The following is a 14,373-nucleotide window of genomic DNA, read 5'->3' as shown; positions in this document are numbered from 1 at the left end:
ACATTTATGTGTTCTCGGCAAAAATAACAAGCATTTCAGCTCAGTACGACATAAATATATACTGAACTATTTTTTTTCCATGACACATACAGTCGTATTTTTTTAATCCCTTCATTGAATCATGTTATATTATAGATGTGTTGTTTCAATATTTTTTTCATGATTTTTGAGAACTTATCCACCGTTAAAACCTTTAACTAGTTCTGTGTCGCTATTGTAGAAAATCCAAGGCAGGATCAACTTGGTACAAAACAAGGCAAGACCAAATAGGTCCTAGTCTATCCTATATTTCCTAATAATCATAATACTCAACATTGGTATTATCAAGACTTGTGTTTTACTACTGATTTTTTTCTTCAATTTCAACAAACCGTAGATCAGTGAAAATACAATATGTCCATCAGCATTTGCTCCAAGGATTTGGTAACTACTATAGAGCACTCATGAAAATGATTTACTCAACAAAACCCAATGGTGACAAAATTCACTAAATCATGCCAAAATGGCATTCTGTCACTCTCACTTGCCTGTAGTACTAACTTTCACAGAGTTCATAGATGGAAACTATATACAAGGGTTAGACTAACAACTCCCCTCAAAACATTAATATAGCCCATATGTTGCAACGTACTCCCTCCGTCTTAAAATAAGTGTCTCAAGTTTAGTACAAATTTTTATTGTACTAAGCTTGAGACACTTATTTTGAGACGGAAAGAGTACATTATTCAGATTGTACATGAACATCTGCCCAACTGAAGACCAACAAAATGTTCACGCCTTATGTATCATCTGCACTCACTCCTAATTAGTGTCCTTCCTTCTGTCCAAGATGCAAAATAGTATACTGCAAAGTCAAGACTTAACTCTGATTTGCCTTTGCAAAACGGCCCTTGATTCTCAACCTGCTGTCCGCACGAGCTTTGCGGGACTCATATCGCACCTGTTTGTCAAATCTGCAAAATGAAATACGGTTATGCACGTGATATCAACATTGAATGCACCCAATCCGACACTTAGGAAGAAATTTCACATGCAAAACATATGCTAAGCTCACCTCCTTGTCCTCCTCTTTTCTTTATAGCGGGAAATGACAATGTCGCGGTCAGGGCCAGCAACAACATCAAAGCCACTTCTTTTGGGGAAAGCTTGCATTGGCATGCCAATACCAGGATTTGCCTGCTGGCTATCGTCCATCATGCCACCATTGCTCATGCTGGGGCAAAGTTCTGACATCTGAACAAACAATGACAAGCATGCTTCAGCTGAGTTTGCTGGAGCCTGCTCCTGTTCATACTCGGTCTTGCAGTCATCTTTTAGGGCATGATAATCGTTGTTGTTCCATCCGCCGTTCTGCCAGACAGATGAACGGACATGTTAATCGACCACTCTATAATATGGTAATGGATCATCAAGTAAGCTAGGACTATGTGTGAAAGAAAATAAAAACCACTGGAGATTTTATATTGGTTTTCCCTCCGTCCGGGCTTATTAGGCCTAAAGACACTTTCTCTTATACCAAGACACATAGTAATTTGCTCGTATTAATTCTTTCATTTCACTCTCAATGCATTCTCTCACGTGCATGCAGCCAATGAAAAAGCACGCTTGAAGTGTATTAATTTTCCAGCCATGGCACTAACAACAATGACTTTCAATGTAATCAATAAAATGGTTGCATGCATGCACCTTTTCAAAGCGGGGCCTTATAAAAGGGGACATACTTGTAATACTGAGAGGCCTAATAAACCCGGACGGAGGGAGTATCTTTTAGAACCCTTAGCTGTTATACCAGAGAATTAGACACAACACTGAAGAATATATGCATCATCAACATAGCTATGACTTAATAGAAAAGCTTGCTGATAATATCTTCGCCACATATGGTGCAGAGTATCTCTACTCTTCTAATCTCTGCCGTTTGAGTAGATATGTCGCAAGTTGTCTAAATACAAGTTCAGTCAACACTCAACACCTGAGCCAAAATTCTTCTTGGTTGATGAGTAATTGCAGTGGGAGAAAAAAATGGTCATCGTTAGATTCACAGTAGTACATCCGTCCAGCATGGGGAAATTAGTCAGATAGACTGCAGTACCTCATAACCAGGGGTTGGCATGGTTGCAACCTCATGGCTGTTATCTGTGCCGAAATCGCCATTTCCAGTGGTGTGCTGTGACTCTGTCCAGGAAGGCAACTGATGAGCAGCTTGCTCTGCCTCCTCACGAGGTGTTATCTGACCGCCGCCCATGTCCACCTCCGCGAGCTCACGTAACTGCCGTATGACCTCATCGTTCGTCTTTCCATCGGGTGAGTTCTGGATCTTTTGCAGATGAGTTAGAGCTAGGTGTGAGAATTCAGAGCAAGAGCAGAAAACTGGGGAATTTTGGCAGAGAGCGAGCAGGTACCTTGGGCGAGGACGGCGTGACGAGGGGCTGGAAGCTATGGCAAGAAGTGGTGGGCACGATGAGATCCTCCAGGCTGAACACCTGGGGCTCCTCCCAGATGGCCCACCAACCGTCGTCGGCTTTGCCGGCCGAGGGCTTGTCCAAGTCGGGGACCCCGAGAAGAGCAGCGAGGTCGTGCGCCGAGGGTCGTCCCGTGTACCCCTGGACTGTACAGCGGTCGTGCAGCGGCAGTTCGCCGTCCCTGCTCCTCCCGAAGTCGCAGTTGGAGCAGAGGAATTCGGGGCCGCCGTGGCGGAAGACGGCCCCGGTGGCGCGGCATGCGGCGCAGAGCGGAGCGCGCAGGTGGCGGGAGCAGACCGCGTTGGCGGCGTGCACGTGGCGGTCGCACGGCAGGCAGAGCCTGGCGCTGTCGGCCCGGCAGTACACCACCGCCTGTGGGCCGCTGCAGTAGTCGCAGGCTACCGCGTCGGCAGAGAGCTCCTTCTCCATGGCCGGCAGCTCTGGATCCTGGCGCTCGTCTTGACCCATGTCCATGTGATGGACTACCGGTGGAAAAGATGGACTGGTGGAAAAGAGCTTGGTAGGCGCTGCTCCCTACAAGGAGAAGGAGAAGGAGAAGAAGAAGAGAATGAGGAGGTGGAAGAGATAATGCGTGCATATACGGCTTGCTTGCTTGCTTGCGGAAAAAGAAGAAGAAGAAGGTGGGAGAAGAAGCACGAGAGGCGGAGTAAACCGCGAAAGGGATGGTTCGAAAGCGAGGAGGCTGCCTCTGCCTCGTCACTCACTCGCGTAGCTCGGTCCGATATTTCTGTCATGCCTGGATGACTGTGTGCTGTAAGGCCGGCGACGTGGCGGGCTCCGCCGTGCGTGAGGCTGGCCGCGGGCCAGGTGTTGGAGCGGCAGTCTCGTCGCGTCGACGAGCCCGGGCACGGACAAAGGCGGCTTCTCCATGGTTCGATCGACTGCGGGAGCGGGGGTGGGAAAGGAAAGGAAAGGGTTGTCTCACGAGATCTTGCAGGTCGAGCCGACAGGAGATGCGGCCGTTGGCGGAAAGGGACCGCTTGGACGGGTCTCGAGCGGAGCATGACGCAACGGCTGAGGTAATGCCAAAGAGTATGGCATCGCTAGCCTAGCCTTGGCCTTGTGAAGGTGACTATCTGTTGTATCTCGCCTGCCCACCTCGCCCCCGCCGTCGGCCACTGCGGCCCTGGCGTCCACGCCTCCCGCCGGCGGCCACTGCGGCCCCGGCGTCCACGCGCCCTTGCAGGCGGCCTCGAGGGCTCCGGATCTTCGCCTCTCGTCCTCCTTCCCCCCCCCTCTCTTCCCTGAGGCCTCGTCCATGGCGTCTGACGGATCGCGAAGCCCTTCCTTGGTCGCGTCGGCCTTCCCGCGCGACAGGCCGGTGGTGTCCGGTCTCGGCCTCTCTGGCTCGCCGGGGTCGGCAGGCTCCTCCTCAGTAGGCGCTGCGGTGGTTGGTCCGGCAGCCCCGGCTGCCCCGGCTCAGGAGGCTGGGTGGCACAAGCCTGGGCCTTCCCGTAAGGCGATGTGGCGTCGCCGGCGTGCGCTGCGGCGCCAGCAGGGGGCTGGCGCGCAGGATGGTCGGGCCTCCCCCATCTCGTCTGAGAGGCGTCAAATCCCGCCGGACCTCTGGGGTCTCTGTTTCAGATGTTTTGAGGATGGTCACCGACAGCAGGATTGCACGAGCGACCCCATGTGCATTCCTTGTGGGCTTTCTGGTCATGTTTCCTCCCAGTGCAAGAGGCCGTGCAGCCCCATCTCGGCAGACGAGCTTCGTCGCGTGGTGATTCCCAAGGTCGCCAGGATAGGGCCGCTGCTGGCGTTGCTGCCCGGGGTGGGGGGTTTGCTGATGGAGCCTAGGCAGGACGCACCGCGGGTGCCGCCCTCGCCAGTTGCGCCCAGTTTCCCTCCCATCGTGCCCGCCTACGCGCCCGCTGCCCCGGCGGCGGAGGTATGCATCTTGCCGCGCTCGGAGGGGATGGATGATCTCGAGCGCAGGCTGCAGTTGGTCGTGGTTGCATATGTTGGGGGACCAAGGCCGCCGGTCTCCTGTGTGGATGCGGCCATTGCCATCTCGGAGCGGCTCAACATTCCGCGTCATCGTTTCTCGGTTCACAAGTATCACCCGAAGGACTTCCTCATCGTGTTCGCTTCGCACGAGCTCTGGAACAGGGCGCTGGCGGTTCCGTCGGTGGAGTTTCAGGGCTTCAAGCTTTTCATCGGGCCATGGCCGAGGCAGGCGCATGCCAAGTCTAGATTGATGCGTGTTCAGGTCGACCTGATGATTGAGGGTGTCCCTTCCCATGCTCCGACGAAAATCACCACGCTGATGGTGCTTAGATTCCGGGGATCGCATGGTCTTCGTTGACGGGAGGAGGGACACAGCATCTGCGCCAGGCGGCATGCCTCGCCGTGCCGCATAGTGGCCGAGGTGTGGCCGCCCCATGCTCTGTCGGCGCCAACTCATCATCTTCATTGACAGGAGGCATCTCTGGCGCCCTCATCCATCACCATCGCTCCCTTCCCTATGAGAGGGACGGATCATGTCGGTGTACAAAAGTAGGGGCTCTCCTTTTTACCCTTCTATTTGTGCACGGGCAATCAGAGCCGTACCTGTGGCCACACTTAGCGAGGCAAAGGGGGGAAGCAGAAGCACAAGAATACCAGAGCAGCGCTCCAGCCAGGGGCGCAGAAGACGGAGCAGCAAAACGGGTTTTTCCCCAGCAAGATCCTTGCCGGGGCGGCCTACGCAGCGCAAGCAAGAGCCTTGCCGGGGCAGCTCACCCAACGCCAACATCGCGGCCAACCTTGGGACTAAGAGTACCGACACCATCGACAGCATTGGAACCAAGGCTGGGGAAGCACCTGCATAGTTGGCATGCAAATCTGTGGAAACCAGAAGCCCACAAGGCTAGACGATGACCAGAAGACAAGACAATCGCAAGCCCCCTTGCCGAGGATGCCCCCGAGGCCCCGACAAGGCTCCTTGCTGAAAATATACACGGGACCACGACAAGACCTTGCTGCCCCATCACCGCCCCAGCTCAGCGGCCAACCCACCAACTGAGGCTAGTACCCACGTGACAGTACGTGGATGCTAATCCAGCTAGTCAAGCACCTGCGTGGTGGCATGCAGATCTTCGTGAAGACCCTACCACCACCCCATCTCAGCAGCTTGCCAGCTTACGTGGCGTTGCATGCCTCGTTGGCCTGGACGCGTGTCGGAGCAAGGCGGAGCAGCGACGAACGGGCCGGGCCTCGTTGCCGTCCCCAATAAAGCAATGGGACACCTAAGGAGCGCATTTAATGCGCCTCGTCCCGTAATGACAGGCGATAAGCTTGAACACTGTATACCTTTCCACCTTCTATGTGCCACTGTGGCGACCCCTTTTGACTATAAAAGGAGGCTCGAGGCGTACTGGAGAAGGATTCAGATCTTTTGGACTACGCACGCACCGCAGCTAGTTCGACAGCCCAAGAACACTCAAATATACACCAAAGCAGGATTAGGGTATTACGCATCCTTGCGGCCCGAACCTGGGCAAACGATCTTTGTGCTGGCTGCCAGACCCGCTCTTTGCACAACCCCGCGCCCGCCAACCATAGAAGGGATCCCAGTGGTTCCATAGGTGTCGTTTCCACCGACATCTTTGGCGCGCCAGGTAGGGGGGCGCAGTTGTGGAAATCTGGTCTGGTTGGAGCAGCGGCTTTGTCGTGGTCGTCACTCCAAGGAAGAAGACGACCAAACGGGCGGCGTTGTCTGCAGATGCGGTGAACGCCCGCGCAACGACATAAAAGCTAAGTCATGCAAAGTTTTGAGCAATTTCTTTTTATATATAAGGTTATCGTCCTCGAAGATCTTGCCCCGTGTATGGAAAATCTGCACGCAATGGGGCCCTTCCACTATTGGCAACGGCCTTGCTCTATTTCGAGTCCGCTCAACAGTTCGAGCGGCTGCTCAAGAACGGCAAGGTGGCCTTCTGCAATTGGCAACGCTCTCGTTCTGTCTCGAGTCCGCTCGACAGCTCGAGCAGCCGCGTTAAGAGCGGTAAGGTGGTTTGCCTGGCAGCAAGCACACCCGACAGGCTATTGGGGATCCGTCCTCAAGGCGCCGCGGCCTAGGGTTTACACGCCGGCAAGCCTACCCGATTAACGTAGGGTGGACATACAAAGGGAGATCAAATGGGAAAATAACATGAATCGTTTTAAGGTACTGCAGAGTTATATTATATCAATTGTTGATGCGGTTCTAACTAAAGATAAAAATTGTCTTGGTCATGAACCTGCAACGACGATGAGAAACGGGGTGCCTAATCCCGGCGCTGGCCCTCTACCCTTCGAACTCTGTCGATGCGGCTGATGACGGGCTCGATATGCTCCTCGAGCGTCGCGAGGTCCGCATCCTCCAGCAAGCTCTCCAGCACGGTGTCGAAGTCGAGGTTGGGGTTCCAGTACGCCACCTTGTTGAGGACCTTGGTCATGGCACCCCAGCAAAGATTCCGGGCCTCATTGGCCAGAGAGGCCGCCTGGTTCGAGCGGAACTGCTCTAGAGCTCCAAGAAGGCCCTTGAAAAACAGGGTCAGTTTGGCATTGGGACTCACGTTCGGCTCCGGGGCGTACCTCACGTTCGGCATCCCCATGATAGCCAGCTGCGTGGTGATCCTGCCGGCGATGTCGGCGAGGCGGCTGATCCAGAGGTTTTCTCCCTTCACAAAATCCTCGTGGCTGGCGGCGTCATTCCTCCGTAGCTGCCTCTCGGCCTCCAGATCTTTGGTCAGGGTCTCCTCCCAGGACCTGACCTTCGAAAGTGTCCCCTCGAGGCCTTCCAGCTTCAGCTTCAGGTCCCTAATGGAGTCATTGGCCTTGGAGAGCAGCTCGACCTTGCCGAGGACTGTGGCTTGCGCGTCAGCCAAAGCGCCTTTGGCCGCATCCCTCTCCTCCGTCAGCTCCAGGACCTGCTTCTTCAGCCTGTCCCGCTCCACCTCCAGCCCGTTCACCTTACCGGCCCGGACTTGGGCCTGAGCATTGAGTGCCTCCTTGTGCCTCTGCTCCAGCTCCCGGGTCCGCTGCACGACAAGCTTCTCGAACTCATCAACCTTGTCGCGGAGTGTCGCGGCGAGCTTCTCCTCACTAGTGGCGAGGTCCTCCTCCTGGGATGTAACGCCCGGATAATCAAGCTACAGTGAACCTCTGCTAATGATGCCACGTCACCTCGGTTACTGTTCCTAATCTCGTGTTAGTTCGAAACTGATTCAAATTCAAATTCAAAATCAACCAAAGAATAAAAACTTTTCAAAATTTAAGACAAAATGTTCGGGGTGTGCAAATAAATGCCTAGGAATTTATGGTGTGGGATCCATGCCTTTATAAAAGACCTAAATACTTAAAATGAATTAAAACAGAAAAGAAAATACAAAAAAACAGAAAACAAACAAAAAAAAGGACCCCCCCACTGGGCCAGACGGCCCAGCCGGCCAGGCCACCCACCAGCCCAACTGGGCAAAGGCCCAACTGGCCGGCCCACCCCACTCCCTTAACCCCCTCACGCCGGAACCCTAACCCATCCCGTCGACCCACTTCCCCCCCACTCCCCACGTCTCCCTCTCGTTCCCCCCTCTCTCGTGGATCTGGATCGGGGGCAACCGACGCCCCGATCCCGTCGCCCCCGACCCCGGCACGCCCGAACCCGCCGCCTCGTCCCTGCGCCCCGTCTACGCCGTCGTCTTGCCTCCTCACGTCCTCCTCGTCCCGAGCCGAGGCCGCCATTCCGGCGCCGCGCCCTCGACCCCGTCGCCCCGCCGCACTCGTCGCCGGCGACCCGAACGCCGCCCCCTTCCTCGTCCTCCTCCTCGAGCTCGAGACCGCTGCCCCGTTCCCTGCACCTTCCGTGAGCACCCCCCCTCTCTCCCCATCCCCGTTGCCCGTTCCGGCCACCGCGCCGCCAAGCCCCGCCCCTGTGCGCTGCGGGCGTCGACTGCGCACGCAAGGCCGCACCCGCCTGCTCGACCCGCTCCTCACGCCCGGCCGTGCCCTATGCATGTGCACACTCGCCGCTGCCCCGTGCTGAAGCTCCGCGCGCGCCGTGCTCGCCCACCGGTCGCCCGCGCCGTCCGCGGCTTGCGCGTGTCCGCCCCCTTGCTCGCGATGCTCCCCTCGCCCCGATCGCTGTTGCGTCCGCCGCCGCTCGCTGTCCCGCCATTTGCCCGCGCCGCGCCTTCGTTCCCTGCCCCGGCGCCACCCCGACGTGGCCTCGCCGCTGCCGCTGTCGTCCCAGGCGGCCGGGCTTGCCGTGCCCGTGGCCGGCGCCCCCTGCCCATCTGGGCATTTGCCAATCGGGCTGGGTGCCTGCGCCCGTAACCCGCGCGCCCGAATCGCTGTGGCCCTTTGGGCCACTGACATGTGGGGCCCGGCCCCAAAACGTTAAAAAAAAAGAGAGCAAAAAAAAGGGAATTAAAAAAATTAATTAATAATTAATTAATTAATTAGTGAATTAATTAACTTAATTAATCTTGTTTAGTTAACCTAATTAAGTATTGTGAGTTAATTAAACTGTGATTAGATTAGTTAGATCCTAATTAGAGTAAACAGTGTATGACATGCGGGACCCACACGTCAGATTGACCCAGTCAACTCCCTGTTGACTGCTGACGTCATGCTGACGTCATGATGACGTCAGCAGACACTATTCTGGATAATGTTGATTAAATTAATTAAATAAATCCTAAAATTGATTTAAATCTTTTAAAATTAATATAAAATAAACCGTAGCTCGGATCGAAAAACTTTGTACATGAAAGTTGCTCAGAACGGCGAGACGATTCCGGATACGCAACCCGTTCGTCCGCCACACCTCCCTAACCTATCGAACTCGCAACTTTCCCCCTCCGGCTCCTCTGCCCGAAAACACGAAACACCGGGGATACTTTCCCGGATGTTTCCCCCCTTCACCGGTATCACCTCATACCGCGATAGGGCACCCCTAGCACCGATACTTGTCATGTCATGCATCGCTATGCATATGCTTGCATTATATTTATTGTTTCTTCCCCCTCTTCTCTCGCTAGACACCGAGACCGACGCCGCTGCTACCCTGTACGACTACGGAGTTGACGATCCCTCTCTCTTGCCAGAGCAACCAGGCAAGCCCCCCCTTTGATCACCAGATATCGCCTACTCTTCTCTATACTGTTTGCATTAGAGTAGTGTAGCATGTTACTGCTTCCCGTTAATCCTATACTGATGCATAGCCTGTCCTTGCTACTACTGCTGTTACCTTTACCTGCAATCCTAATGCTTAGTATAGGATGCTAGTTTATCATCAGTGGCCCTACATCCTTGTCCGTCTGCCATGCTATACTATCGGGCCGTGATCACTCGGGAGTTGATCACGGGTATATACTATATACTTTATACATGATACATGTGGTGACTAAAGACGGGTCGGCTTGAGGAGCACCCGCGAGTGGATCTTTGAGGCGGAGCGACAGGGCAGGTTCCGACCACCTAGGAGAGAGGTGGGCCTGGCCCTGGTCGGCGTTCGCGGATACTTAACACGCTTAACGAGATCTGGGTATTTGATCTGAGTCTGGCCATTTGGTCTATACGCACTAACCATCTACGCGGGAGTAGTTATGGGTATCCCGGCGTCGTGGTATCAGCCGAAGCCTTCGTGACGTCAGCGACTGAGTGGCGCGCGCCGGATTGGAACGTAAGCCTGCTCTTGTATTAAGGGGGCTAGTTCTGCTTTCGGCCGCGTACGCAACGTGCAGGTGTGCTAAGGGCGATGGGCCCAGACCCCTGTGCGCTTAGGTTTAGACCGGCGTGCTGACCTCTCTGTTGTGCCTAGGTGGGGCTGCGACGTGTTGATCTTTCGAGGCCGGGCATGACCCAGGAAAGTGTGTCCGGCCAGATGGGATCGAGCGTGTTGGGGTATGTGGTGCACCCCTGCAGGGAAGTTAATCTATTCGAATAGCCGTGATCTTCGGTAACAGGACGACTTGGAGTTGTATCTTGACCTTATGACAACTAGAACCGGATACTTAATAAAACACACCCTTCCAAGTGCCAGATACAACCGGTGATCGCTCTCTCACAGGGCGACGAGGGGAGGATCATCGGTTAGGATTATGCTATACGATGCTACTTGGAGGTCTTCAGTCTACTCTCTTCTATATGTTGCAAGACGGAGGCTGCCAGAAGCGTAGTCTTCGAAAGGATTAGCTATCCCCCCTCTTATTCTGGCTTTCTGCAGTTCAGTCCACCGATATGGCCCTTTACACATTTACCCATGCATATGTAGTGTAGCTTCTTGCTTGCGAGTACTTTGGATGAGTACTCACGGTTGCTTTCTCCCTCTTTTCCCCCTATCCCTTCTACCTGGTTGTCGCAACCAGATGTTGGAGCCCAGGAGCCAGACGCCACCTTCGACGACGACTCCTACTGCACCGGAGGTGCCTACTACTACGTGATGCCCGCTGACGACGACCAGGAGTAGTTAGGAGGATCCCAGGCAGGAGGCCTGCGCCTCTTTCGATCTGTATCCCAGTTTGTGCTAGCCTTCTTAAGGCAAACTTGTTTAACTTATGTCTGTACTCAGATATTGTTGCTTCCGCTGACTCGTCTATGATCGAGCTCTTGTATTCGAGCCCTCGAGGCCCCTGGCTTGTAATATGATGCTTGTATGACTTATTTTTTATTTGTAGAGTTGTGTTGTGATATCTTCCCGTGAGTCCGTGATCTTGATCGTACACGTTTGCGTGCATGATTAGTGTACGGTCAAATCGGGGGCGTCACATGGGAGTTCAGCACGGCCTGGTGCTGGTGCCGAGCGGCCTCGTCCTTGGCGGCCTATGCTTTCACCGCCTCCTGGGCCTTCTCGATGTCGGCCTGCTTCAGGACAAGCTCTTGCCTGCACTCCGCCAACAGATCCTGGGCGGTCTTCAGTTCCTCACAGGCCTGGCGGAACCATGCCTGCGTCTTGGCGACGCGCTCCTCGAGATCCACCTCCTCGTTGTCCACCGCCGCCATCCTGGACTTGGCCTTGTCCAGGCGGGCACGGTGAAGCGCCTGGAGCTTCTGGAAGTTGGCGCTCATGGCCTGGAGGAGCCGCTCTTCCTGGGAACCGCCACCACCGGCGCTCGGTTCGTCAACAACCTCAAGCCCGGCGGCGGCGAGCACCTCATCATCAAACACCTCACCCTCGGTGGGCGCCCTGGTGCTCGCCGTTCCCGGGAGGTGGACGAACAGGTCGTTGCTCACCTTCAGGTACTTGGTTGAGCCAGAGGCGGCGGAGGAGGAAGGTGGGTCGTCAACCGCCCCCTCCTTGGCAGTGGCCTTGCCGGCCTCCCCGGCAGGCCCCTTGCTGGCCTCCTCGGCAGCGGCCTTGCCGGTCTCCCCGGCCGGCCCCTTGGCGGCATCCTCAGCAGCACCCTTGGTGGCCTCCTCGGCGGCGATCTTGGCGGTCTCGGCCTCGGCGTCCCTGGCGACCTCCTCAATGATGGTGTCAATGTCCTCCCAGTCCGTCAGGGAAGGGTCTGGATACCGAGGAGGGGAATGAGGCAAAGCCAAGACCAAGGTTCAAAAAGAAGAAGCAAGAACAAGGACATAAGGCAAATAACTCACCCGTGCCGGGCTGGGGAGAACTGGCCCCCTCCTCGCCAACATTCGGTGCCGGGACGGAGCCACCGGCGCCCGGGTTCGCCTCCTCCTCCTCCGTGCGCATGGGCTCGGTGCTTGGCACCCTTGCCGGGGACGCCCCTCAGGGCGGCGTGGTTGATGGGGGCGGCATGTTGGGGGTGAGACCCTCAGTGGCTCCTCCTGCTGCCGTTCTCCTCCTGCAACCACGGCAAGGTCAGTGCCAAGGGATCGTCCCTCAGCACACGTTGATGGGGAGCGAGTAGTGAACGCACGTTGGGGGCTGCTATCTGGGCTGCTCTCCACCACCAGTGGCGTACTCGAGGTGCCCGTCGGGGGCTGGCCGCCCGTCGAGGCCCCGGCCCTCTTTGCCACCCTTTGGGCCAGCATCTCCACATCCCTGCAAAGGTGAAAACAAGTCAAGAAAACCAGCGTGGTCTGAAGGAACGGAGATGATGAAGGGCAAGATGCTTACTCATCCTCCATCTCCTCTTCCGCTTCCTTCCTCTTCCTCCTTGGGCTGAGAGACCCAAGATCGAAGACGACCTCCGTGTAAACATCTGCGGGAGGAGAGGAAGGGGATGGAGTCCAGCGATGCTTGGACGAAGAAGAGGCGGTCGATTTCCTCTTCTCCACCACGGTCGTCACCACCTTCTTCGCTGTCGCGGCCCTCGTCAGGCGCACGAACTCCCCCTGGACCTTTTGCCGCTGCTCAGTCCTGCCAGGCCGGACTAGCTCGTCAGAGCTGGCCCGCCGCAGGACACGTCTTTTCCCCGTGACCGGAGGGTCATCAGCCCCGGCCTCTTCCTCAGTCAACTCCTCGACCACATCTTCGATAAAAGAGGCCCCGGCGCCAGCGCTGCTAGCCTCCCCAGAAGACTCTGCCCATCCGACAAGCTCCTCCTCCTCTGCGGCCGCCTCGGCCTTGTTCTCCACGTGGCCGATGCTGCCAACTTCCCTGGCGAGCGCCGCCTCCGCCGCCCTGGCGGTGATGTAGTCTAGCTCCTCCTTGGTAGTGTCCTTGATAAGCAGTGGCTCATCGCGGACATACCTTTCTGACAGGTTGTCAAAGAACTCCTGCACTTGCTCCGCCTCCGGCTCGGCCCAATTTGGGTTAGGGTCATGTGCATTGAAGTCCGGCATCATGGCGATGATGTCGGTTTGGCGAGAGTTGTTGCTCAGCGGGACCACTCCTGCCGGCAACCCGAACAGAGGCCCCTTGACGGCCTTGCCGGCTCTCTCACCCCTGCCATCGTCACCCACATCGAGCTGGAAAAGCCGCTAACAAAAATGAGCGTGCCCCATCACCGTGAAGTTGTGCTTCAAGCCGGGGCGAAGCCTCATGATGTCGGCCGCGTTGCTGAAGAGCCAGGCCGGCTTCCCCTTGTTATGCAATGGGGCGATTCAGCGGCGGATGAACTCGGCCCCAATCATCTCAAGGGTGAGCCCGGCCATGGTGAGGTGATGGATTCTGGTAGTAGAGATTGCTCCAGTCCTTGCGACGGACTGGCGGGCTCTGACGAACTTGGCGGAAATCCCGCGGATCCTGTTCCTCGATCCATAGCCACCGGCCCCGCCACTCCTCCCACCTCTCGTTCTGGGTGCCCTTCAGATACGTGCCCTTCTCCTGGGCCGTGGGATCCAGGTGACGCAGCCGGAGATGGCACCCCCTGCCTGGATACGGGGAAAGAAGTAGTGGCGGAAGAGTGCCGTACTGGGAAGCATTCCGGCGAAGCCCTCACAGAGGTGGGCAAAGAGGGCCATGCACGCCACTGCATTCGGCGTAAAATCAAGAAGATGGAAGCCGTAGGTGTGCATGATATCATTGAAGAAGTTGGAGAAAGGGGGGCAGAGCTCGCAGGAGAAGTAGTCAATGAAGAAAGGATACCGATTCGGGCCGGCCTCGGCAAAATTGGCAGGGATGATGTGCGTGGCCGGATGCCCCGTCGTCTTCGCCCCCCACAGAGGCATGAAGTGGTACCTGAGGTAGACCGCATCAACCGTCGAGGGGAAGAAGGCAAGCTGCGTCCGAAGCGCCATCGACTCGCTCTTCGGCATCTCCTTCTCCTCGACGTCTCTGGCCACTCCCTTGTCCTTACTGGTTTTGGGTGCCATGGTGGCCAAAAAAGAGGTGAAGAATCTGGAGCAGTGGGAGATTGAGAGCAATGGAGGCGCGGCAGCGACGGATGGAGGCGGGAGTTTCGGCTTTTTCGCTTGAGGAAGAAGGAGGGGGGCGGCGGTTCCAAAATTGGAGAGACACGGAGGGTAAATGAGCAGCGCGCCCGCGGTTTCCCCTTCTCTTATGGGGAAGGCGCGGGCC

The 14,373-nt window shown here is 56.1% G+C and overlaps 1 protein-coding gene across 1 annotated transcript; it reads right to left on the bottom strand.

Annotated features, from left to right (window-relative positions):
- Window positions 1-483: 483 nt before the first annotated feature.
- On the bottom strand, window positions 484-3,106 carry LOC125551575 (zinc finger protein CONSTANS-LIKE 13-like). The gene is made up of 4 exons (XM_048714828.1): window positions 2,403-3,106; window positions 2,093-2,317; window positions 1,055-1,350; window positions 484-953 (listed from the first exon to the last, which is right to left on the bottom strand). The coding sequence occupies exons 1-4, from the start codon at window positions 2,934-2,936 to the stop codon at window positions 860-862; spliced, it is 1,149 nt and encodes a 382-aa protein (XP_048570785.1). The 5' UTR covers window positions 2,937-3,106; the 3' UTR covers window positions 484-859.
- Window positions 3,107-14,373: the final 11,267 nt, after the last annotated feature.

This window comes from Triticum urartu, chromosome 4 (assembly GCF_003073215.2).
Source record: "Triticum urartu cultivar G1812 chromosome 4, Tu2.1, whole genome shotgun sequence".
Lineage (NCBI taxonomy): Eukaryota > Viridiplantae > Streptophyta > Magnoliopsida > Poales > Poaceae > Triticum > Triticum urartu.
The sequence above is the reverse complement of the archived record's forward strand: the minus strand, read 5'-3'. Positions and strand labels throughout refer to the sequence as shown.

What these genes read in the sequence shown, in the direction of transcription:
- LOC125551575 (XM_048714828.1), bottom strand. Translation starts at nt 2,936, where the DNA reads ATGGACATGGGTCAAGACGAGCGCCAGGATCCAGAGCTGCCGGCCATG. An exon ending in TCACGCCGTCCTCGCCCAAG is followed by an intron (nt 2,318 to 2,402) that starts GTACCTGCTCGC and finishes CATCTGCAAAAG; the next exon opens with ATCCAGAACTCACCCGATGG. An exon ending in GAAAAGAGGAGGACAAGGAG is followed by an intron (nt 954 to 1,054) that starts GTGAGCTTAGCA and finishes TTCATTTTGCAG; the next exon opens with ATTTGACAAACAGGTGCGAT.